The following is a 26,877-nucleotide window of genomic DNA, read 5'->3' as shown; positions in this document are numbered from 1 at the left end:
GACCAGTCCCTGGAGAAAAACACACCATGCTTGGGGAAGGAGGGGGGCAACGAAAACCAGAAATACCTTCGACAAGAGGGATTGCAACAGTGGCTGCAACAATGGACGCAAGCTGGAGACCAACTGTGGGGGTGGCCGTGTACCCAGAGTCGCTGGGAGGTGGAAGGGACTCAGACACCTGACAGCACAACCGAGAGGCTCCCATTCCACACACAGCTGTCCACCCTCAGCTTGAGCGGCACCCCGGGGGGTGAACAAGACGGACTAGATTTCTGCATCACAGGGAGGCCAAAGAGGCACAACCAGGTAGAGAATTAGTAAGAATTTCTCGTAGTGAGGGGCGTGTACCCACAGATCAGAGGAAAGGAACAGGGCGCGGGCAGGGCAGCCTTGAGAGAAAGTGTCTGAAACTCAGAGATGGAACCAGCCACGGGAGGCCCTGCAACCTGGTAAAGGTGTGGGGGGGCCCAGGCTGACTTAGGGTACAGGAACGTTTCATAAGGTGGAGGTTGTTTAGGGCGCTTCCCCGAGGTTCAGTTCATGCAAACCTGCCTTGCAAGTACTGTCAAACCCATTACCCCAGTGAGGCGGACCTAAGTCCCTGCTAGTCCGCGGCTTCCCCGGAGCGAGGGGGGGGGCGGGGTAGGTGGCGCGCTGACCACGTCTTGATTCATGAAAGGTATTCCTAGACATTGCAACACACTGGAACGCTGGTCGTGGCTCCTTGTCGCCGTGACTAGATCCCCGTTCCCAGAGCTCCTTTGTGCGTCTGAGTCGAACGGGGTTCCACACGCGGTGACCTGTCCGAAGTGACAGAAAGCCAGGGCTTTCTTCGTAGGTCCTCCGGGGGCGTTCGAACCGCCGATCTTTCGGCTGGCGTTCCAGCGCCAAACGGGTTTAGTTTACCCCGGGGCTCCTACGGACAACCTGCGGGCGGAAAAGCCGCTTGACCACTGCATATGGAGAAGGGAGCGTGTCCCCCGCGGGTCGGAGCCTACGCACTTTCTACCCGGCGCCATTTCTGCAACTGGAACCACGAAGCGCACGGAGCGCACGGGACTCGGGGCACGTGGCCGTCCCCAGGGGCCTGGCGTGGCTCCCGCCGCTGGGCGGGGAGTCCTGGACACCCCGACTCGGAGCAGGGAGGGTGGGTCCGAGTGGCTGGCGAGCTTTACCTTGGGATGAGTCCGAGGCGCGTGGCCTCGCCTGCGAAATCGAAAAGCGTCCCCCAAACACGAGTCACCAAGATCAATAAGATTTGAATACGGGATTAAACATGACAAATCTCAAGGAGACCAACATCAAGCCCCACGAACCAAAGAGCCCCGTGCTCGCTAGGGAAGGACAAGGCGCGTCTCGCTCGGGCGGCGCGGGCAGCCTCGCGCTCGGGGGCCGCGGGCATCGGGCGGGCGGGCTGGCGGGCGGGGGCGCCCCCGGGGCCTCCAGCGCCCGGCTGGCGGGGGGAGCCGGGGGGGCGGGGCGGGGGCGGGGCGGGTCCCTCTCGGCCCCCCCTTCACTCCCCCCCGCCGCCCTCCCCGGCGCCGAGTCCCGTCCGAGGCTCGATCCGCGCCGCCTTTTCCCGCCGCCCGCGCGGGGCCCAGCTGACGGGCCGCGTTGTTTACGGGCCGAGCAGCCTGCGCCCGCCGCCCGCCCGCCGCCCGCCAGCCCAGGTGCCGTCGCCGCCGCCGCCGCGCGCACTCCGTCCGTCCGTCCGACTGTCCGAGCGCCCGCCGCCCGCCGCCGAGAGCGCGCGGGCCCCCGAGCCCAGGCCCGGGCGCAGCGGGGCCGCGAGCGAGCGAGCGAGCGCGGCGCCGCGCTGCTGAGTCGCAGGCACCGAGGCCGCGCACCCCTTCCCGGACCGTCGCCGGGTCCCCTGGGCGGCGGAGGACGCGCGGACCCGGAGCTCTGGGGCAGGCAGCCTCTGGGAGCATGAGCCCAGCGGGCCAGCGCCGCGCGCTCTGAACCGCTAGGATCCAGCACTCCGCAACCATGGGCGCCGGGGGCCAGCGGGGGGCGGCGGCCGCGCCGTTGCTGGTGGCCGTGGCCGCGCTGTTGGTGGGCGCCGCGGGCCACCTGTACCCTGGAGAAGGTGAGTCTGGGGGCGCGCGGTTGGACTGGGGAGCGGTGGGCGGAGGGGACCCCGTCGTCCCAGCGGAGCCCCCACCCCCCACCACTCCCGCGAGCCCTCCGGGGATTTGGGGGGCCGAGCGGGTGGTTCTGTCCCGCGGGGGGTGGGAGGCCACCGCTGACCTTGGCCTTTGCCCGCCGGGGCTCGCGGCTCCGAGCCCCGCGCGCCGGTCCCGGGCCGGGGAACCTTGTCCTAGTGCCCGCCCCGCCGCGGGCGCCTCTCCGGAGCGCGCTCGGACCCACGCCTGCTCCTCTCCCCGCCCCCGGGCCCGACACGCACTCCTAGAGGGACACGCGTTCTCGCTGGGTCGCCTCGGGAAGACGGGTCACTGGGTTCGGGCGGCCTGGACACGGTTGGAGTGTCTGGCTATGTGTGCAGGAGCTGTTCTTTGGCGTCCCCATGGTGGGCGACGCCGTGCCTGTGGGGGGGGGGAGTTGTGGACCTTTTTTTTTTTTCCGATGGCCTTGGGTTTAAAGCTCGGGCCACCGGCCTAAGTCCGTGTTTACACTTTTCCGTTGTTTTTCTCGGGTGTCCGGAGTTCTGGCAACACCTGCGCACGGTGGTAGTACGAGAAGTAGCGGCGGCTCCCATCGCGATCATTGCAATTAGTGTGGCTGTCGGGCCCGGGGCCAAATTCTTTCTCTGGATCCCCATGGTGGCCCCTGGAGATGGCCCCTGCCGATCCTCATTTCACAGAGACGTGGGAAGGTCTCCTGACTCAACCTGCCCCAAAGTCTGGCCAGAACTGGGGTTTGGACCCCTGTTTGTGGAATTCCATCCAGGCCCAGGCTCTGGTCTGCTGCATAATGTCGCTGACCCTCCCCCACCACTGGGCCTCACTCTCCATGAAGGATTTTCCCCTGCCTGCCACGTGGGGGTATCTGCACTTCACACTTCCCCCTGGCCCCCTGGGCGGGTCCTAAACCCCAGCCCCAGTGTCCTCCCTGCTATGGTTGTAGGCTGGGACCCAATCACGTAGGCGAACATAACTAGACTTTCCGACTGTGCGGACTGAGGCCCTGCTTTAAAAATATCTGTTGAGTTACTTCTTCACCCAGCTCCATAAAAGGCAGTCGTCCTTGGGAGGGGAAGGGGCTTGAGAGGGACATCACAGGCCCTCCTGGGGCCCCGGGTGAATGAGGTGGGCGAGAAAGCTTTGGGGTTTGGGGAAGGACTCTGCCACATGGGTAAAGAGTGCTGATTGGGTTGGGTACTTCTTAAGAAAATCCAAGAGTCCTTAGACCTTGCTGGGCTTCTTGAATGCCCTGGCCAGTATGTCTTCCCTGCCCCTCAATTTCTCTATAGCCTTGATATTTATTCGGGGCATTGAATTTGGGCTGTCCGCGCTCAGATGTACTACTTCTACGTGAATTTAGAACTTCCACTCGGGCAGGGGCTTTTATCTGCTTTGTGCGCTTTTGTTTGGCTCCGTGGGGTCGATTTCAACTCAAAGCCACACCCTGTGACCCACTAGAACTGCTCCCACCGGGTTTGCTAGGGGACATCTTTGCTGGAGTCCGATGTTGGGCCTCTTCTCAAAAGGAACAGCTGCTGGGTGGGTTCAAACTCCCAACCTTTCTGCTGGCAGCTGTTTGCTTTGCCATCAAGTCACCAGGCCTGCTTGGCCAAGTAATAAGAGTGCTCCGTGGTGTTGTGGCTAAGCTTAGGGCTGCTAACAGCAAGGTCAGCAGTTCAAACCCAGCAGCTGCTCCGTGGGAGCACGAGGAGAGGCTTTCTGCTTCTGTAAAGAGTCACCGTCTGGGAAACCCACAAGGGACAGCCCTACCCTGCCCTGGAAGGGCCGCTTGGTATGAGTTGGAATGGACGATGGCAGTGAGGGTTTCCAGCAATGTGATAAATATTTGCTTTTTGAGCGGGACTAGGTACAGAGCCCGGAAGCAGTTCTCCCCGCCCTCCCCTCCCCGCCCCCTTGGGAGAGGACTTAGCAACAATTGGAACCATCGCTTCGTAGGGCTGCCCTCTGTGTTTCTGTCCCCACTTGGGTAACGGCCCTCCAGTCCACTTGGACTCCTGGCCGCCCCACGGGGTCTCAAGGCTCGGCGCTTTTGGAGACATAGCTCCAAGCCTGTCTCCCGTGGCACCTTTGGGTGCGTCTGAGCGATCACCCTTCTGGCTAGTAGTTGATTCCTACTCGTCGGGATCCCATAGGACGGGGCAGAATTGCGCCTTAAGGGTTTCTGCGGAGTAGATCTTTACTGGGACCAGAAAGCCCCATTTTTCTCCCGAGGAGCACGTGGTGGGTTGGAGTTGCTGAATTTATGGCTAGCAGCCCAATCCTTAACCGACCCTGCCGCCAGTGCGCCTGCTGTTTTATGATCCCTTTTTGTGCGGGTTGCACGGAGCCCCCCGAGCCAGCAGGTGGCGCACTTGAGACTAGAACGCCGAGCACTCCTTTCTGAAGCGAAGGGGGCGCTTGCAGCGCCTTATGCTCGCAGCGCGCCCGCCGAGCCTTTCCCTCCTCGCCCCCCCACTCCCCCGCCACTCACCCGGGGTAATGTTTAACAACGTTGGGCGAATAGATGCGATTTGATGCCTCTTGGCGATTCTGGTGGGGAGGGGATGTGGAGACAGGGTCATCGTTCCAGATCGTTAATGGCTCTGGAAGGAGGGGATGTGGGGATGTCAAGGGCTGGCTACAGGTTGGGCTGCCAGCTGCCAGGTTGGCAGTTCGAACCACCAGCCTCTCTGCTGAAGAAGAAGAGGCTGTCTGCTCCTCTAAAGACTGGCAACTTCAGAAACCCTAGGGGCCAGTTTTAGTCAGCCCTGGTCAGTTGAAATGAGCTGGACTAGCCCACTCGATGGCATTGGGTGGGCTGCTGGGAGCTTGCTGTGGACTTGGGTGACATTGGCCCTGGGTGGGATCGAACCAGGGCCTTTTGTACTTAAGTATTGCACCACCCGGGCTGTGTCATCAAGCCCAATGTCACCCAGCAGGGCATTTTAGGGGGTTTTAGATAGGGTGGGATGGAGGACTGCTTTGGGGACGTGTCCCAGGAGGCTGGCTGGTCCAGCCCATGCTGGAGCACCTTCCTGCCTGGGAAGAGCTGGGCAAGGGCTCCCTTCTCTCTGCCCACAGAGGTCATTTGGTTCTGGCCCTGGCTCCTCCTAGGTATAGAGAGTGAGGCAGGGTGGGTGTCCTGACCATCAGTCCCCACAGCAACCTCCTGGGTTCATGACATCCTGGCCCTCCTGGTCTTTACCCACTTCTGTGGAGTCCATTCTGATCCATAGCCACGCTAAAGGGCAGGCGAACTTCTCTCTGGGGTTTCTGATGCTGTCTGTCTGTACAGGAGCAGACAGCCTCATCTTTCTCCCTCAGAGCTCTTGGCGGGTTTGAACTGCCAGCCTTGCGGTTAGCCATTGGGCATGTAACTGTGTCTTTCGGAAACCCCAAATCCCAAACTACCCGTGTTCCCTTCCTGTTTCAGTAGCGCAGGGTGTCTTGGCATGCCGTTTGAGTCCAGAACATTTTCTGTGGGGGAGCGATAACATCCTGCCCACTGGATGGTGTCACCAAGGGGGATGTTCCCCCTCCCCAATTGTGACAACCCCAAATGTCTCCAGAGGTTACCAGATGAGTATGTCTGGGGGTGTTACCCCTAGTTGAGAACCCCCGCTGGATCAAAGTCAGACTTATCTTTTCCTGCTTCAGCCCATAGACATTCCATGTGCCCTCCCCCAACCTACCACCTGCCCTGCCCCAGTCTGGGTCCCTCCACCCACCTAGCTTCCATTCTGGGTTCCCCACCCCCCGCCCCCAGTCTCCATCCTTGATCTCCCCGCTTACCTGGTCCCTAGGCCTGCATCTCCACCTACATAGCCTCCATCCTGGATGTCCCCCCGCCCTAGCCTCCAGCTTGAGCGCCCCTCCCAGGCTCCCTTACTTGCCATCTTTTATCAAAGTGTCCCACCACCATCAATGTACACTCAGTGCCCCTTGAAGCAAACACCCGTCCTGTCCCATCTCCCCACTAAGAGAACCCCAAGCTAACCAACCAAATGATAAAACCCATTACCCTCGAATTGATTCCGACCCACAGTCGCCCCAGAAGGTAGAGATAGGGAACCTTTTTTTTTTTCCCTGCCAAGAGTCCTTTGGATATTTATAACACTATTCCAGGGCCCTTCTGGCCAAACATTTAACTAACGAACCCCTCATGGGGTGGCTGGAACAAGTTCTGTTGGGTCAGGAGTGTGTATGTGTGTGTGATGTTAACTGGTGTGGATGATTTTTGAGACTTACACAGCCCAAGGGCGGACACTCCCCAACCCTGCTAACAGTGTCTGGCTGTGAGGATGTTTGATTTCTTTAGGATGAAGTATAATCCGTCTCAAAGGCTGTAGTCATTGATCTTCAACAGTAAATGCTTCGACTCCATACTTTCAGCAAACAAGGCTGTGCCATCTGCATATGGCTAGCTGTTAATGAGCCTTCCTCCAATCTCGGAGGAGTTCTTTATCACATAGTATAACTTCTCGGATTGTTTGTTTCAGGATACAGATTGAGTAAGTACGGTGAATGGATGCAACCCTGACATACTCCTGATTTTAAATCATGCAGCCATGTTCTGTTCAAATGATTGCTTCCTTGTTTGTGTATACTTAGCCTTCTTCCTAGTCTGTCTTAGTCCGGAAGCTTCTATGGCACCCCTGCTCATACTTCAAAATAAGTGGCCTAGCTTTCAGCATCACAGAAGCACTTAAGTCATCGCAGCAGGGTAGACCGACAGGAGGGGTGGGGTGGGATTGGAGAACTGGGCTTAGAAAGTGACATTTTAGTGTGCACCCTCCCCTCCCTCCACCCTAGGTGATTTCACCCCCACTTTGAGGAACTTTGTGTGGTGGCCAAGGCCATGGGTGTTTCGGTCTGAGGGACCTGGGGAACACTCAGTTCTAGGTTCAGTTATGTCTTGGCCTTGCTGTGTGACCTTGGGAACACCACGTTCATCTCTGAGCTTTAGTTTCTTTTCTGTTCTTGAAAAATCTGGGGACTCTATCAGCATCTGCTTGCGAAACAGATGTATAGTGTTTAGTCTCCATTATGGATTGAATTGTGAATTCAGACTGATGGATTTCTGCATCCTTCAACTCTATGAGAATAAAGGTTCAAAAAATTCAAGCCTTGAGTTGCAATATTGAAAGAGTCTTCAAGCAAAATATTGAATGATTCAGCCAGCATCAAAAGAAGATGGAAAGAATACACAGAGTCCCTGCACAAAAAGAACTAGATGACATTCCACCATTTCAAGAGATAGCACAAGAGCAAGAGCCAATGATCCTGAAGGAAGAAGTTCAAACTACCCTGAAAGCATTAGCTGAAAACAAGCTCCAGGAATTGAGGGAGTGTCAATCAAAATGTTTCAACAAGGTGATAAAGCACTAAAATCACTCACTTGTCTAGCCAAGAAATTTGGAAGACAGCTATTTGGCCAACAACTGACTGGAAAAGATCTGTTTTTGTACCTATTCCAAAGAGAAGTGAGCTAACAGAATGTTCAAATTATTGAATATCATTGATGTCACTGGCAGGTAAAATTTTGCTGAGGATCTTCCAACAACAGTTACTGCAGTACATTGACAGGGAGCTGCCAGAGCTTCCGGCTAGAATCAGAAAGAGAATGTGCAACAGGGGCTATCTTTGCTAACAGCTGATGGATCCTGGTTGAAAGCAGAGAATATCAGGAAGATGTTTACTTGTGTGTACTCAACTATGCCAAGGCATTAAACTGTGTGGATCATAACAAACTGTGGATAACCTTGAGAAGAATGGGAATTCCAGATCACTTCATGGTGCTCACGTGGAACCGGTACATGGATCAAGAGACAGTTGTGGCAATAAAATAAGGGTATGGGTTAAAATCAGGAAAGGTGTGCAACAGGGTTTGTAGCCTGTCACAATTATTCAATCTGTATGCTGAGCAATGTTCATCAGAGAAGTTGGATTATGTGAAGAAGAACTTGGCATTAGGATTGGAGGAAGGCTTTATTAACAAGCTGTGATGAGCAGATGACACAGCCTTGCTTGCTCAAAGTAAGGAGGACTTGAAGCACTTGCCGATAAGATCAACGATTAAAGCCTTCAGGATGGGTTACAAACCAGCGTAAAGAAGAACAACATCTTCACAACCAAACCAAGAAATACTATGATGATAAACGGAGAAAAGATTGACGTTGTCAAGGATTTCATCTTGCTTGGATCGACATTCAGTGTTCATGGAAGTGGCACTCAAGAGATTAAACAATGCATGGCATTGGGTAAATCTGCATCATAAAACCTCTTTAAAGTGTTGAAAAGTAAGTATGTTACTTTGAGGACTAAGATATGCTCCACCCAAGGCATGGCATTTTCAATTGCTTCATATACATGTGAAAGTTGAGAATTGAATAAGGAAGAGTGAAGAAGAATCAATGCATTTGAATTATGGTGCCGGTGAAGAATATTGAAAGTACTATGAGCTGTCAAAAAAAGAAATAGATCTGTCATGGAAGAGACATAACCAGAATGCCCAGTATAGGCAAGGGTGGTGAGTCTTCATCCCGTGTGCTTTGGACATATTGTCAGGAGAGACTTTTCCCTGGAGAAGGACCTCATGGGTGGTAAAGTAGACAGGCTGTGTACAGGAGGAAGATCCTCGACACAATAGATGGACACAGTGGCTGCAACAATGGGCTCAGACATAAGAACAATTGTGAGGATGGAGTAGGACTGGGCAGTATTTTGTTCTGTTGTGTTTGTGCATACGTAGGGTTCTGTTTGTGCATAGGGTTGCTAGAAGTCAAAAGCTACTCATTGACACCTAACAAGAGACACATTATAGTCACCTACTTACGGGATTTCTGTTACAGCAGCATTAGATAACTAAGATAGAATTTGGTACCAGGAGTGGGGTGCTGCTCTACCAGCTACAATGTGGAAGCGGTTTTGGAATTGAGTAATGGGCAGAGGCTGGAAGAGTTTAGGGCAACAATCATAAATAGTCATAGGTTTGGTAGTGGCCAGAATTGACTTGGTGGCACTTTTTGTAAATACAAATAGTAAAAGTCTAGATTGTCTAGAAGAGACTGTTGATAAATTTATGAACATCAAAGGTAATTCAGGTGATGTTAACTGAAAGGAGTGAGGTGAATTTTAGAGTAAATTTCTATCATTTTAGAGACTACTTAAGGTGCCTACAACAAAATGTTGCTAGACATGTGGATTTTAAATGTACTTCTAGTGAGGCTTTAAATGATGAGCATGTGATTGGACAGTGGAGGAAGGATGATACTTTACATATAGTGGCAACAAGTTGGTCTAATTTATGTTCAGGTGTTTCATGGGAGGCATAACTTGTAAGGGGTTAACTTGGGTATCTGATGAGATTTCTAAGCAAACTCTTAAAGGGGCCACAAAATTTCTCCTTGATGCTTATAGTAAAATGTGAAAGGCAGGGATGGACCACAAAATGAATGGGGCAAAATACAGAATTTAAAAATTTGGGAAGTTTTTGTTGTACTATAAACCAAGCACACATGTTGTAGAATGTTCACCAAAGATCTGGCTGCACCCGCTTTTGTTAAAGAGATCAAGTCTGCGACTGATGGGTCTAACCAGGCAATACAGCAGAAAACCCTTAAACTGGAAGAGGATCAAGCAAGAGTGAAAGGAAAGAATGCTGTCTGCCTGTTGGAATTCTACAGATTGGAAATAAGCCCAAAGAGGTACATCTGTGATCTCTCAAGCAAACCAAAAGACCATCGTGGAGGATCCTGGAGATCAACAGAGCTATTGAAGGAGGCAGGGAAGCTGGGCTTTCTAGGTTTGTCTCAAAGCAGAGGGGCAGGGCCTCCAGGGTCTCAATGAGTAGGGTTGTAGCCTCTGGGGTTTCCAAGGTAGATACAGCTTCCTAGGTTTCAAAGAGTCAGTTCTTATGGAGGGAGGGGCTGTTGACTTAAAGCCAAGGGTGCAGGACTGCCAAAGGGCAGAAGAATAGGGCCTGCTGGCCCAAGGGAGTCGGGTCATGCCATTCAGGTAGTCTAGGAGAGTGAGTTTGCCTCGAGCTAAGGGAGCCGAGTTGCTGTCCCAGAGGGCCTGGAAGATGAAGCTGAAGCCTAGGGCCAAGGGGTCTCTACCCACAATCCAGAGAGCATGGCCAACAGCCGGAGTCTGTAGGGCAGGCCTGTTGTCCAGATGGTCTCAGAAACGATTATTTTCAAGCATTGAGGACTAAGATGAATTTTTCTGCTGGGTTTGGGTCTTGCTTAGTACCTGCTATCCCTTCTTTACCTTCTGTTTCCCTGTTTGTAGTGGGAGTGTCTGTCTTGTGCCCATTCCACCATTGTCCTTCGGAAGCAGATAGCCCTGTATTCCAGATTTCATGGATGAAGAGGAATTTTGCCCAGGCTGGCTTATACCTACCATCTCACCCATTTTTCATTGAGATTCTTCAGAAGATGATGGTTTGTTCTTAGGAGTTAGTTTAAGATATTTTAGGTGATGTGATGGGGTGAATGTATTTTGATGTGGTATGTATATTAATTTGGGGGTAACAAAGGGTGGACAGGTTTCAGCAGAGCTTCTAGACTATGAAGAAGTAGCTGTCCCAGACTACGAAGAAGGGATAGGCTGTCCATTTCAGAGGAATTAACCACTGGAAACTCTGGATAACATCGAAGGATAGTCAGTTACTGAAAACCTAGTGAATAGATGGAGAACACTGTCAGAGATAGTGCCAGAAGATAAGCCCCTCTGGTCAGAAGGCACTCAAAATATGACTGAGGAAGAGCTGCCTTCTCAAAGTAGATTTGACCATAATAACCCAGACAGAGTCAGACTTGTGGGTGTATAGCCTTTGGGATTTTTGATGGGGCACAACTAAAAATGAGAAGAAACAGTTGCAAACATCAATTAATAATTGGAACTCTGTTTCACTTTGTTGTTGTTGGGGGGGGGATGTTTTTCTATATATGAGCCCTGGAATAGGTAAATCTATAGACAGTAACTGGAATAATGGTTTCTTGGGTGTATGGGCGGGAGAGGTTGGGGAGAAATGGGGGGGGGGCTAATGAGTACAAGAAAGAAGAAAATGTTCCAATATTGATTGTGATAATGATTATACAACTTTTAAAAGTATGATGGAACTGTTTAATTATATGATACGTGAATTATATGCCAATAAAACTGTTAAAAGACAATCAGAACTTGGAATGTATGAAGCCTGAATCTAGGAAAATTGGAAGTTGTCAAAAATGAAATGGAACTAGCGATTGATATTTTAGGTTTATGAGCTGAAATGGACTGGTTGTTATTTTAGGTTAATGAGCTAAAATATGATATTCAACCTAGCTATTGATTCAACCTAGCTGAAATGATACTCAACCTAGTGACTGATATTCTGGGTTAATGCACTGAAATGGACTGGTATGTGCCATTTTGAGTCAAAATGAGATGGGCTATAATGCTTGGAATAACACAGTCTAGAGGAGTGGTATTGCATTTAATATAAAGGACATTTCAAGGACTATCTTGAAGTAAAATTCTGTGATAGGATAATGTCTATCCACCCACAAGAAAATTCCATGAATACAACTATCATTCACATTTATGCACCAACCACTAACGCTAGTGATGCAAAAATTGAAGACGTCTACCAGTGTTTTCAGTCTGAAATTGATCAAATATACAATCAATATGCATTGTTGATTACTGGCAACTGGAATACAAAAGTTGGACACAGAGGAAGGACCAGTAGTTGAAAGTATGGCCTTGGTGATAGAAACAACGCTGGGGATTGATGATAGAATTTTGCAAGATCAATACAAACAACATATAATGGCTTCTTCTTCTTCACAAATACCTTTTTTTCAACAACACAAAAGGTGACTATCCAAATGGACTTCTCCAGATGGAATACATATAAATTAAATGGACTACATCTGTGGGAAGAGATGATGGAGAAGCTCAATATCAGCTGATAAAATCAGGCTAATGCCTGATTGGGGAACAGCCCATCAATTGCTCATATGTAAATTTAGGTTGAAGTCGAAGAAAATTAAAACAAGTCCATTGGAACCAAAGCATGACCTTACTTATGTTATTGTTGTTGTGTTGGCACCATTGAGTCAGTTCTGACTCATAGCACAACAGAATGAAATGCCCAGGCCCACACCATCCTCACAATTGTTCCTATAGTTGAGCCCATTGTTGCAGCCACTGTGTCAATCCATCTTCTTTTGTACCAACCATGATGTCCTTCTCCAGGGACTAGTCTCTCCTGATAACATGTCCAAAGTCTGTAAAGCCAAGTCTTGCTATCCTTGCTTCTAAGGAGCACTCTGGCCTTACTTCTTCCAAGATAGAGCCGTTTGGTTAGTCCTTTGAGCAGTCCATGGTACTGTCAATAGTCTTCTACAGCACCACAATTCAAATGCATGGATTCTTCTTCAACCTTCTTGATTCAGTGTCCAGCTTTCACATGCATATGAGGCCATTGAAAGTCCCATGGCTTGGGTCAGGAGCACCTTAGTCTTCAAAGCAACATCCTTGAACATTTCAAAATTCTTAACAAGGCCTTCCCCAATGCAATGAGTCTTTTGAACTCTTGACTGTTGTTCCACGAGCATTGATTGTAAATCCAAGCAAGAGAAAATCCTCGGCAACTTGAACCTTTTCTCCATGTATCATGATACCTGATGGTCCGGTTGTGAGGATTTTGGTTTTCTTGACTTTGAGTTGTAATCCACACTGAAGGCTGCAGTCCTTGATCCTCTGGAGCAGTGGTTCTCAACCTTCCTCATGCCGCAGCCCTTTCATACAGTTCCTCATGTGTGGTGACCCCCGAACCATAACATTATTTTTGTTGCTACTTCATAACTGCCATTTTGCTACTGTAATGAATTGGGAGAACCCTGTGAAAGGGTCGTTTAACCCCCAAAGTGGTCACGGCCCACAGGTTGAGAACCGCTGCTCTTCAGCAAGTGTTTCAATTCTTCCTGACTTTTGGCAAGCAAAGTTGTGTCATCTGCATATCTCAGGTTGTTAATAAGCCTTCCTCCAATCCTCATGCCACATTCTTTTTCAAATGGGCCAGCTTCTCTGATGATTTGCTCAAAACACAGATTGAATAAGTATGGTGAGAGGACACAACCCTGTCACACAGGGTTGTCACACAGGGTTGTGTGACACACAGGATGTAACCCTTTCCTGATTTTAAAATGTGCAGAATTCCCTTGTTCTGTTTGCACAACTGCCTCTTGATCCATGTACAAGTTCCCTATGAGTACAGTGATATTCAGAAATTCCCATTCTTTCAAGGTCATCCATAGTTTGTTATTGTCTGCACAGTTGAATGCCTTGGCATAGTCAATAAAAGACAAGTAAATATCTTTCTGAGATTCTCTGCTTTCAACAAGATCCTTCTGACATCAGCAATGATAGCCCTCGATCCAGGTCTTCTTCTGAATCTGGCAGGAACCTTTGCCAGCTTCCTGTCAATGTACTGCTGCAACCTTTGTTGGAAGATCCCCAGCAACATTTTACTTTTGCATGTGATATCAATATATAGTTACATAATTTGAGCATGCTGTTGTCGCCTTTCTTTGGGATGGGTACAACTATGGATATTTTCCAGTCAGTTGGCCAAAGAGCTGTCTTCCAAATTTCCTAGCACAGACAGGTGCTTCATCAGCTTGTCCAAACATTTCCATCGATGTTCCTTTAGTTCCTAGAGCCTTATTTTTGGCTAATGCAGCGGTTCTCAACCTGTGGATCACGACCCCTTGGGGGTGGGGGGAGTCAAACGACCCTTTCACAGGGGTCACCCGATTCATAACAGTAGCAAAATGACAGTTAGGAAGTAGCGACAAAAATAATTTTATTGTTGGGGGAAGTCACCGCAACATGAGGAACTGGATTAAAGGGTCGCGGCATCAGGAAGGTTGAGAACCACTGGGCTAATGCTTTCAGTGAAGCTTGAACTTCTTCTTTGAGTACTATTGGTCCTTGCTCATATGCTACCGCCAGAAATGGTGGAAAGGCGACCAGTTCTTTTTGGTATAATGACTCGGTGTATCCTTTCCACCTTCCCTTGTTGCTTCCTGCAGCATTCAATATTTTCCCCAAATAATCTTTCAACATTGCAACTCGAGGCTTGGATTCTTCCACGAGTTCGTTCGGTGTCAGAAATGCTGGGTGTGTTCTTCACTTTTGTTTCTCTAATTCTAGGCCTTCGCATGTTTCATTGTGATCATATTTGACTCTGTCTTCTCCAACTACCCTTTAAAATGTTCTAGTCAACTCTCCTAACGTTGATCACTTCTTCCACTTGCTGGAACTACTTTATGGTTAAGAACACGTTTCAGAGTCTCTCTGATATCCATTTGGTCTTTTTCTTTCTTTGTCTTTTTAGTGACCTTTTGTTCTCTTCATGAATGAGGTTCTTCATATATTCTTCATGTTCTCGATGCCCTCCCATAGCTCATCAGGTCTCCTGTCATTCCCGTAAAATGCGTCACATTTGTTCTTGAGATGTTCTCGGAATTCAGGTGGGGTAGACTCAAGGTCATAGTTTGGTTCTCATAAACATGTTCTGAGTGTTTCAAAACTTTATTTTGAGAACATCTAGAAGAGACTGGAGGCACTGAATACCAGTGACAGAAAACCTGAGAAGTGGCGAGTGACATCAAGAACACCATACTCGAAGCAATAAAAAGAGTCGGTAAGAGCACAGGCGAAACAGCAAAGGCTGGTGTGGATGTCAGAAGAGACTCTGAAACTTGCTCTGGCTTGTAGAGCAGCTCAAGCCAGTGGGAAAGGGTGACGTCAGAGAACTGCACAGAGTATCTCAAAGGAATGTTCCAGAAAGCAAAGTAAAACATAACGCAATGTGCGGAGACTCAGAACTGGGAGACGGAAAAGGAAGTCGGCTCTCCACATAGCTTAAAATGAAAGAACTCGAGGGGGAGAAAAAAAAACCCAAGCCTCGCGAGTTGCAATTATTGAAATATTCTCTAGGCAGCATCTTGAGCAATGCAGGAATGATCCAGAGAAGATGGAAAGAATACAGAGTCACTGGACCACAGAGACCCAGTCTCCATTCCACCATGTCAGGAAGCAGCCTTTGAGCAAGATTGGATGGTACTGGGCAGAGAGACTCAAGCTGTCCTCAATGCATTCACCCCAAACCAAGACTCCCGGAATTGATGGTCTAGCAATAGAAATCACCCTACATCGATGGACTGTCAATAGAAGTCACCCTATAGGAGAGAGCAGAACTGCCCACAGGATTTCTGAGGCTGAAACTCTGTAGAGAAGCAGACAGTCTCATCTTTCTCCCGAGGAGCGGCTGGTGGCTTCAAACTGCTGATGCGGTGGGAGGCAGCCCAACTTCTCAGCCACATGGCACCAGAGCTCCGGACACACCACGCCTGTATGCATGCATTCCCAATTTCTCCAGGAAGGACTCAGTGACCCTGGTGGCATCCCTCACAGCGCTGCTTTTGCCACTGTCACGTTAGGCTCTGGGAACCTTGAGAGTTCTCGTGCGGGCCTTAGTTGAGCCTTTTCCCATCTGCCCTCACAAAGCTGGTTTCTTGTAAAAGCAGAATGCTCAAGGCAAGCAAGCACCCCCTTTTTAACTAAGCTAACCTTGTGTAATGTAGCAATAGCATCAGGGGTAGTTTGGGTTCAAGGTTTAACGATGGCTTGCAGCCTATGGATTGGGAGGTTCTGTCCAGTCTCGATGGATCCAGTTTTCTGGTTTCTCTGTTGAGTTTGAAATCATATTCCACAGCTTTCTTCCTTTTGATGAGGATTCATCATAGACTTATGCGGAGTAATCAAATCGTTCCGGCCTGGTAGCTGGGCACCACCTAGTTCTTCTGATCTCAAAGGAGACCGTTGTTCTGACCCCCTGGAAGCAATTCACTTGCCGGCTCAATTCTTTCCGGATTCCTGAGTCTGCTTTCTCCTGCATGCTTCAGGAAAACAGAGACCGCTTGCCTGTATGCAGAGTGGCCACAGGCAAACTTTAACACCCCGGCAGGACTGGTCGCCTAACAGTTGTGTAGAAGAGACCGTTGTTACACAAATCCAGGGCATTTGCCTGGATAGACTCATGAAGCTCTGACCCCGAATCTTCAAGCTAAGAATGCTGACCCCATTGAGGCGTTCCAGAGATGTTGCTGCCTCATACAGAAGGTGCTCCCCCTGATTCCTCTTGATAGCTGTATCTCATCGCCTCAAACCCAAACCCAAACCAGCTGCGGTCAAGTTGATTCCAGCTCGCAGCAACCTCGAGCAAGCCCTTGTGTGTGGTGGGTTGCCAGCTATTGGGCAGCGCTGTTCTAGACCAATCGACACAGGTTGGTGGATGTGCAGGCCTTTCTGTAGAGACCTCTCTGAGTGGGCTCAAGCCTACAGTCTGTCAGTGATCAGCCAAGGGCCCCACCCTTTACATAATAACCCCCCCAAATCAAGCCTGTTGTCCTCCATGGATTCCGACTCAAAGCCGCCCTGTGTGACAGAGTAGAACTGCCCATCGGGTTCCTCAGGCTCGATATCTTGCTCCCTTGAGGCAGCCATTGGATTGGAACCACCAACCTCTTGGTTCGCCGCCCAATGCCTTAACCCCTGGCACCGCAGGACTCCTTTACACGATCAACTCAAGAGAACCCAGACTCACTGCTGTTGAGTCGATGCCGACTCATAGTGACCCTAGAGGACAGGGTAGAATCACCCTTGTGAGTTTCTAAGACTGTCGCTTTATGGGAGTACAAAGCCCCATCTTTCTCCGGAAGAGCAGCTGGTGGTTTCGAACTGCCGACCTTGTGCGGATCGCAGCCCAAAGCATCACCTCAATGCCACGAGGGCTACGTGATCCAGAAAATGAAAAATAAAATGAAAAACAAAAGCAAACTCAACTGCCACCGAGTCAGCGCTGACTCATAGCCACCCGCTGTGGGTTTCCAAGACTTTAGCTGTTGGCGGTAGTAGAAAGAGCTGCTGGTGGACCATTCAGATTGCAGCCCACTGTGTAACCACTGGCTGGCTCCTGAGGGCTACCTGATCGGTCCTCAGAGAACATAAGCCGCCCCTCCCGGTGGGGGATTAGCCTTCAAGCACCTCATTAGGCACTTGTTAAATGCTTTCACCAGGAAGCTTGAAAAGCCAGCCCAAGTCTGCACATCTGTTTTTGCCCCCTTTCTGTCCTAGTAGGAAATTGCTCTATTGTCTTAGACTAATAAAGGTCCCATACAGCTTTAATGAGTTAAGACTTAGGCTCTTTAGAGATTGTTTTTTTTGGAAGCTATTCTTTATTGTCCTCTATAATTACAGACCTTTAATCTTTTTTTTTTTTTTTTCAAGTAGCAGCTTTCAAATTCACTGCCAGCCCATCAGTTCCAACTCAAAGCACCTCCACAGGACAGGGTAGAACAGCCCCTGTGGGTTTCCCAGACTGAAATCCTTTTTAAAAAAATAACAAATTAAACGATTTTATTGGCACACAGTTCCCATATCATACAATCATCTCAAGAAGACTTGTACAATCATTACCACTATCAGTTCTACAGCATTTTTCCCCCTTGTATGCTTGGTTATTAGCTCCCCATTTTCCCTCAACCTGTCATGTCCCAAAGAAACCACTAATCCAGTTACTGTCTCTGTAGACCAGGAACCCATCCTGGATCCCATGTACCAAAATAACATACAAAAAAGAAACAAACCAAAGGCTAACAGCAACCACAAAATAAAAGAGAATACTGTCCACAGAAAAGAAAAGAGAAATGTTCCAACCAGAACAATTTGAAAATGAACTAAGGGGGACCACATGATGAGGTGTCAAATTTAACTGAACTACCTCTCTCATAATCCACTGTCCAGTACAGTCTGCAGGGCAGCAAACCGATTCACATCCCTGGTCTACGCTCGCTACGAGGGAATTCATCAGAGACTTACTCTGTGTATCTCCCCTTCACTTTTTAAAAATTAACTTAAACAACTTTTAATAGCTCAAAAGGGAGATCAAATAAGATAGTAATTTTTAACCTAACTGTATCTATTATGTAGGAGAAAGACTGGGTTTTCTACTGTAAACAGTTACAATTTGGAAAACCCACAGGGGGTCACTATGAGTTGGCATTAACTTAATGTCAGTGAGTTTTAGATCTAATCGTCTGTACAATGCTCTCTGTCATACAAAGCTATTCATATCCCTGGACCACAGTCGGGGGATTCACAAGAGACTTAATCTATGTGTGGACCCTGCAAATGGATTTTGGTCTTCCACTGTCGTCCATTGACTTCTGCAAACCAAGTGTTCATGCTTTAATCTCTGATGCGATTCCTTCCTTTACATTTGGATTATATTACCTACAATCCTGGGATCACACAGGCTGGTGTACTTCTTCCATGTGGACTTAGTTTTTGTAAATTTATTTTTTATATTGTTTTATTAGGAGCTCATACAACTCTTATCACAATCTGTGCATACATCAGTTGTGTAAAGCATATTTGTACATTCATTGCCCTCATCATTCTCAGAACATTTGCTCTCCACCTAAGCCCCTGGCATCAACTCCTCATTTTTCTCCTCCCTCCCCGCTCCCCTCTCCCTCATGAACCCTTGATAATTTATAAATTATTATTTGGTAATATCTTGCCCTGTTCGGTGTCTCCCTTCACCCACTTTTCTTTTGTCCGCCCCCCAGGGAGGAGGTTATATGTAGATCCTTGTAATCAGTTCCCCCTTTCCACCCTACCTCCCTCTACCCTCCCAGTATTGCCATTCTCACCACTGGTCCTGAAGAGATCATCCACCCTGGATTCCTATCTGTACCAGTATACATCCTCTGGTCTAGCCATATTTGTAAGGTAGAATTGGGATCATGATGGGGGAGGGGGGAGAGGGGAGGAAGCACTTAGGAACTAGAGGAAAGTTGTAATTTTCATTGTTGCTACATCGCACCCTGACTGGCTGGTCTCCTCCCCAAGGTCCCTCAGTAAGGGGATGTCCAGTGGTGTACAAATGGGCTTTGGGTCTCTACTCCGAACTCCCCCATTCATTCACAATGATATGATTTTTTGTTCTGATGATGCCTGATACCTGATCCCTATGACACCTGGTGATCACACAGGCTGGTGTACTTCTTCCATGTGGGCTTTGTTGCTTCTGAGCTAGCTGGCCGCTTGTCTACCTTCAAGCCTTTAAGACCCCAGGCACGATATCTTTGGATAGCCGGACACCATCAGCTTTCTTTGCCACATTTGCTTATGCACCCGTTTGTCTTCAGCAATCGTATCAGGGAGGTGAGCACACAATGATATGATTTTTTGTTCTGATGATGCCTGATAACTGATCTCTTCTGCACCTTGTGATCACGTAAGCTTGTCTTCAGCGATTGTGTCAGGAGGGTGAACATCACAGAGTGCCAATTTAATAGAAGAAAGTATTCTTGCATTGAGGGAGTACTTGAGTGGAGGCCCAATATCCTTCTGCCACCTTAATACTAAACCTATAAATATATGCACATAGATCTATTTCCACATCCTCACATATAAATATATTTACATATGTACCTGCCTTTATTTAGACCTCTACAAATGCCCTTTGCCTCCTAGCTCTTGCCTCTGTTTCATTTGACTTCTCTCTTGTCCCACTGTCATGCTCACTCTTCATTTGGATTTCAGTAATTCCTCTTGGTTACATTACCGTTGATCACGCCCTACCAGACCACCTACATCCTCCTCACCACTGATTTGGGTCACTTGTTGTTCCCTTGTCCCTGGGGTTTGTTAACACCACTACCTTCCCCCCCCACCTCTCCCTCTCCATGTCCCCCCAAAACTGTCGGTCCCATTGTTTTCTCCTCCAGATTGTTCATCTAGCCTATCTTATTTAGACAGACCTGTGGAGATAATAACATGCACAAAAACAAGACAGAGCAAAGCCAAACAACAAAATACAACAAAACAACAACAATGACAAAAGAACAAAACAAAACAACAAGAAAGAAAAGCTTGTAGTTAGTTCAAGGAGTGTCTGTTGACCTTTAGGAGTATTTTCCAGTCCAGTCTGTTGGGGCACCATGCCCTGGCCCCAGAGTCCACCTTCGACATTCTCTGGGGACTTCGCTGCTCTGTTTGCTTGCTGTTCTGTTGCACCCCCTTAGGGTTTTGCCTCGGTGTGGTGGGATCAGATCGTGCACAGTTCCCACCATGTGGACTTAGTTGATGCCTCTCTTTGATGGCTACTTGTTTGAGGACAAACCTTTAAGATTCCAAACGTGATTCTTTCTGATAGCCGGGCACCATCTAGTTTCTTCAGTAGCTGGACACCATCTAGTTTCTTGACCACACTTTGTTATAACACCCATATCTTCAGTGATCTCTTCATGAGCATAAATATCAAGCAGTTAAGATCTAATTGTTCTTAGATTGGGGTAGCATTAAGGGCAAGCCCCCAATCCATTCATACACCTATGGCTCTGGTTCACTTTAGAGCTGTCATTGTCATCTTATGTTAGAGAACATTATCAATCATCTCCCTGGAGTATAAGGTAATTCTATGGATAATGTCATTAATTTAGCCCATAGTATAGAATTTAAAACAGTTGCTAAAAGGGGATTATACAGTTATAGGCTGGCTATGAACTGCACTACATGAATTATTGATTGTACAGATTAAACACTTAAGTTATTGCACATTTTATACAAACAATAGAGGTTGGTGATAAGGCAGAACTCAATGATATGCATCGACAGTGACAGAAGCAGGCCTACTAGATAATGCATAACAATAAATCAAGGAGGGCATTAAAATAATAAGTGTATGGTAGCCCCTGGATGAAACTGTAACTCTTTGCTGGAGTAGAAAGCCTCATCTTTCTTCTGTGGAGTGGCTGGTGGTTTCAAACTGCTGACCTTGTAGTTGGCAGCCAACACCCATTTGACCCGTGCACTTGTGTGGCTTTTAGTACAGTCAAGGAGCCAGGCACCCCAAGCAGGTCAGTGTGAATGTGTTTTCCAATGCACTTGAAAGTAGCCTGTGGTCTATGAGCCATCCCCATTCATCCCCTCAGCAACCACTCAGTCCTCGTCTTTCTGTCCCTGTGGACTTGCCTCTTCTGGGTGCTTCATAGCCAAGGCAGCATCACAATTCACAGCCTGTGAAGATTTTCAGGCCCAGAGACTCACAGGGGCAGTTCTACCCTGCCCTGAAGGGTCGCTACACATCAGCATTGACTCGATGGCAGAGAAAGTGACGCCCCAGCAGGATGACAGATAATGTTCTTTCACATAAAATGACATTGAAGTCTCTAAGGTGAACCAGACATGAATGGATTTGGGACTCTCACGTAATTCGAGCCCTAATCCTCTCGCTCGTGAAGAGCTCGCTGAAGATATGGGTGCTGTAGCAAAGAGTGGTGAAGAAACTAGATGGTGCCCGGCTATCAGAAACAATAGTGTCTGGAGTCTTAAAAGCTTGTCTTCAAACAAACAACCACCTAAAGCGTGGCATCAATTAAGTCTGCATGAAAGAAGCACACCCGCCTGTGTGATCCACGGATTGTAAATAATATAATCCAAATCTAAAGGAGGGAGTAATTACCAGAGCCTAAACTGTGAACACCTGGTTTGCAGAATGCTGTGGATGGCAAAAAGGCTATGGACGGCCCAAATCCCTTTTCAGGGTCCACGTGTGGATTAAAACTCTGGTGAATCCCCTCCAATCATAGTTGAGGGATGTGTGAACTACCCTGGAAAGTCAACCATGGTAGATATAGTTAGGTTAAAATATAATATGTTATCCCTTGCTCTTCCTTTTGAACCATTTTAAAGCATTTCCATGAACAAAAAGAAAAGTGAAGGGGAAATAAACATGGATTAAGCTTCTGATGAATCCCCTCTGACATGGACCAGAGCTGTAAATGGCCTTGCTAAAATGCCCTGCTACGTGGATTGTTGCAGAGGCAGTTAGGTTAATATCTAGCACCCTATCATTTGCTCTCCCCTGTGGTACTGTTAAACGTTTCCCTAGTTTTTAATATTTTCTGCTTGAAGGTATTTTCAGTTGAAGATTTCCTCTGTCTTACTTTGTTGTTGTTATTTTGTTTTTCAATGTTTAATGTTATTTTACTTTTTAATGTTTTGCTGTGTATGAAATCCAAGATAGGTGACTATAGACACAGTAACTGGATGAATGATTCTTTGGGGGTATGGCAGGGGGTGTTGGGAAGTGGGGAGCTAATAACAATGAGGACAAAAATGAAGATAAAGTTCTAAAGCCGTAGTGATGATTGTACCACTCTTCCTGATGTGACTGAGCTCTTGAATTTTATGATATGTGAATCATGTGCCAATAAAGCTGTCAGAAAAAAATAAAAGAGATGAAAGACTTTGCAGTCTCATGGGACAGTTCCCCCCTCTCTCTCCCACGGTACCACTGAGAGTCAGAATAGACCAGGGGACCTCAAACTTTTTAAACAGGGGCCAATTCACTGTCCCTCAGACCTGTTGGAGGGCCGGACTATAGTTTAAAAAAACAAACAATGAACGAATTCCTGTGCACACTGCACATATCTTATATTGAAGTAAAAAACAAAACAGGGCGAAAACACCCGGCAGGCGGATAAATGTCCTCGGCGGGATTCATGTGACCTGCAGGCCATAGTTTGAGGATCCCTGGACTAGACGTAACATCAGACAACGTGGTATATGTGATGCGTAACCACCAGAGGAACTGCCAAGAGTGTTTTCAAAGTGGTTGTACCATCTTACCGAAGGAACCCTGGGTGGCTCTATCGGGTAAGCATTGGACTGCTGACTGCAAGGGTGGAGGTTCAAACCCACCAACCACTCTGTGAGTCTCAGAAAATTGACACGATCTGCTCCCATCATGATTGACAGCTTCAGCAACCCTATAGGAGGTCACTGTGAGTCCGAAGTGGAATGGCTGGCCATCGGTGAGGTTGAAAAACAAAACTAAAATCACTCACCCATTGCCATTGAGTTGATGCCAAATCATAGTGACTCTATAGGACAGGGTGGAACTGTCACTGTGTGCTTCCCAGACGAACTACTCTTTAGGGTAGCAGAATGCCCCATCTGTCTCCTATGGTGGTTTCTAACCGCTGACCATGTGGATTGCAGCCCCGTGCAGAGCCACTACACTGCCAGGACGCCAGTGGACTGGGTTACGCTACTTTACAAGGATTCTAATGTCTCCGTAGTCTCCTCCAGACTGTTAACTGTCTTTGAAAACATTCCATCCAGGTAGTCTGTCTGTGGAGACGGACAACCCTAGGAACGCTGGTGGGCAGTTCTACCCTCTCCTGTAGGGTCGGAATGGACTCCGTGGCGGTGGGTTTCATGGGCAGGAGGCTGAGCGAGTCTATGGGTGGTGCAGCGTGCCACATGATGTGTATTGTGCGTGCTGGAGAAAGACGGGGCTTTCTACTCCCATAAATGTGACGGTCTCAGAAACCCACGGGGGGGGGGGCATCACTCTGAGTTGGCAACAACTCGATGGCAGTGAGTTCTTTTGTTAATGTGTGTGATGCATGGTGTATGTGTGTGGTCTGTATGTGTTGTGTGTTTGCGTGTGTATGGTGCATGTATGTGCTGTGTGCATAGTGTATATGCACATATATGTGATATGTATGGTTCATGTTTGTGGTGTGTGCATATGGTTTGTATGGTGTATGTGCCATATGTATGTTTGTTTATGATGTGTGTGGTGTGCATGGTATGTGTGTGGTGTGTGTGCACATTGTATATGTATATGTGTTATGTATGTGTGGGGCACATGTGCATGATGGATTGTGGTGTGTGATGTATGTGTTGTATGTGTGTTTACATGGTGTGTGATGCATATATGTGGTGTGTTCATGGTACATGTGATGTGCTTGGTGTATATGTCTGGTATGTGAGTGTGTGTTTATAGTGTGTGGTAATTTGTGCATAGTTGTGTGGTGTGTAGTGTATGTCCTGTATGTTCATGGTACATATGGTATGCATGGTATATGTGTGTGTGGTATGTGTGGTGTATGTGTGTAGTATGCATGTGCACAGTGTGTGATGAATGTGTGTGGTGTGTATATGGTGTGTGTGTGTGGTTTATGTGCATGGTATGTGGTGTGTGTGCACGGTGTGTGTTGTACGTGCATGGTGTGTGTGCGGTGGGTGTGCAGTGCATCGTGTCTGTGGTGTATGCCGGTGCACGTGTTCCCTGGATGGCTGATCTGCCCTGGATGGATGGGGTCCTGGAACGTGGCTGCTCTGTGTGCCCCAGTTCTTTGCTTAGCAGTTTTCTTTCGGAGGCCCTGCGTTTGTGAGGTGCTCCCGGGGCATCTACAGAGCACTCACTACTGTTCCTTAGCACAGTCTGTTTGCCTCAAAGACCCTGCGGGAGGTTGAGGGTCCCAGCTTTGGGATGGGGCTGAGGACTGTGGGGGCAGGGTGGGAGTGCGAGGGGCAGGGCTTGGGAAAGGGAAGCTGTCCTGGGCGGCGGCTCTGACACTGTTGACTGTGGTGCAGACCCACAGCCACAGAGCGCATTCCAAGTCTGAAACCCCTGGCTGCAGAGCAGAGCGGCTCCGTGGGGTCCTCCCGGGTGTCCTCTGCACGGAAGCAGATTGCTGGGCATTTCTTCCATGGCACCGCTGCCAGCTTCTCAGTTAGACATCAAGCACAAACCGTTTGTGACAACTAGGAACCCTTCTGAGGTCAGCCCTGCTCAGCGTGCCTATTTAAATCCACGCACAGGGCGCTACAGTTAGAGACTCACACCTTTTGCTGCACGAACCGCACTTCAAGTGCTCATGAGCCTTAAAGAGTCGGAGACAGACGCCACCTCACCTGGTTGCTGCCGAACAGCACTCTGCACCGTAGGGTTCTCAGAGGTACTTTCTTCTGAGTGTGGGTGGACTCCAGCCTTGCTTCACCATTACACACACACACACACACACACACACACACACACACACCCGGGAGCCTCCTGCCTCTCGTAAACGCCAGTAAACTCTGCTCTCTACACATCTGCTTGTTCTAAGTGTTTCATACGAGCAAGAGCCAACCATATGTATGTGACAACAGGTTTGCAAAACCACGCCTCCAGGATGTATCACTCACACAATATCCTGTAAAGACTGGAATTTTTTGGCCCCCACCTGCTCCTTTGCTTTCAGAAGCCACACAGATCCCCTCCCAATAGCTGCATTCCTGGGCAGCTGAGGAGGAATGTGTAGGTGGGCACTGCCTGTCTTGTGGGTCATGAGAGGGTTAGTTGAGCACTGTACTAGGACTGGTGAGATAAATGCACACACACACACACACACACACAGAGACTTTAAGTTGGTGGAAAAATCACATTTTCCTTCGACTTCATCCTTCCCACCAACGTTTTGAAGCCCTTGTTTGTGTGTGCGTGTGTGTGCGTGTGTGGAGAGGCAAGGAGTGAGGGAGGGAGAAATTTACTTCAAGGATTTAGACATACGATGGGAAGGGCTGGGAAGTCCAAACTTTGTAGATCAGGCGACAAGCTGGAGGTTTCTACTGGCTTTTGTCTATTTATAGTCTGAAGGCAGACCACACAACTCTAGGAACTCCCCTTCCTAGTGATTGAGCGATCCTATTAGATGACATTGTGGCAAGTGATGACCCTCTACTGTATTAGATGACATTATACAGCATGGTTACATTGCGGGGTGGTAGGTGATTACACCCCTCACCCCCCTTCACAGAATAGCACCCAGGCTAGGGTTTGACCAACCCACTGGGAACCATAGCTCAGCCAGGTTGACCGGGAGAATGAACCATCACACCCAGACCAGCACGCACTATGCACTTGGTATTGCTGTGTGTGGGAGGGGGCGGGGGTAGGGGGGGCAGCTGCTTCACTTCAGTTTTACTTCCTCTTAGCTGTTTTGTAGGGGAGGACACAGAGTCTTTATGCTTGAGAGGGTAGGCAGCCTGTCTCCCATGGAGTATCCTCGTGGCCCCGGGGCTGGGGAGCTAACAGAGGGGCAGAGCCTTTGAGGCTGTTTGTGTGCCACGTGGGTAGAGGGTGTTGGAGCCTGGGCAGGTGGAGTGTTTTTGGAGGAATGGGCGTGCAGGTAGTTTCCCAGGGAGACCAGGCGGGCTGGGGCTGGGAGGCCCTCAGCATGGCACACCCAGGTAAAAGGTAATTAGGACTTGACTGTGGGCCAGGAGGGCGGTCTGGCTCAGGGAGCTGAGAAAACAAATGCATGAAGCTCTCCTAGGCCCACTTGGGATGCAGGCACCTTTAGCCCCCTGAAGCATTTCCGGGAGCGCTTCCCATGGCGAGGCAGGACGACTCCCCTTTCACCTTCTGCATCTGCCCGTTGCCCAACCGCCCACGTGCCCCCTTTATCCCAGTGGCATCAGGGTTAATGCTGTTCCGCAGGTGACTGGTAACCTTCAGGCCCCCACACAAGTGCTGCCAGAGATCCTTCCTGGCTGCTGGGCACAAAGCACTTAGGCACCAAGTGGGGACAAGGTCTCCCTGTTCTTCAGAATGTCCAGACCCTGCCCCCTCCCCTCCCCCAAATCCCCCAAACAACAGAAAACAAAACCAATTATCTTCAGGTGCCCTCTCCCACACAGGCTGCTGCCTTGTGCCCCAGGGTTGGGGGTAGGGTGGGGTGGGCAGTGTCCTTGGCGATTTCAGAAGTAGCTCACCAGCCCTCCTTTCCAGGGGGTTGCCCTGCCTTTCTTACAAGGAGCCCCAGTG

At 48.9% G+C, this 26,877-nt stretch overlaps 1 protein-coding gene across 1 annotated transcript in view; it reads left to right on the top strand.

The window, feature by feature from the left end:
• The first annotated feature begins 1,655 nt into the window (after positions 1–1,655).
• INSR (insulin receptor) overlaps positions 1,656–26,877 on the top strand; it is a 130,197-nt gene continuing 104,975 nt past the window's right edge. The window contains exon 1 of the mRNA XM_075545778.1: positions 1,656–2,089. Coding sequence (XP_075401893.1) covers positions 1,990–2,089 — 100 coding nt within the window. The 5' untranslated portion in view covers positions 1,656–1,989. The remainder of the gene's footprint in view (positions 2,090–26,877) is intronic.

The sequence above is a fragment of the Tenrec ecaudatus genome, chromosome 1, assembly GCF_050624435.1.
Source record: "Tenrec ecaudatus isolate mTenEca1 chromosome 1, mTenEca1.hap1, whole genome shotgun sequence".
In the NCBI taxonomy this organism is placed as follows: domain Eukaryota; kingdom Metazoa; phylum Chordata; class Mammalia; order Afrosoricida; family Tenrecidae; genus Tenrec; species Tenrec ecaudatus.
The sequence above is the reverse complement of the archived record's forward strand: the minus strand, read 5'-3'. Positions and strand labels throughout refer to the sequence as shown.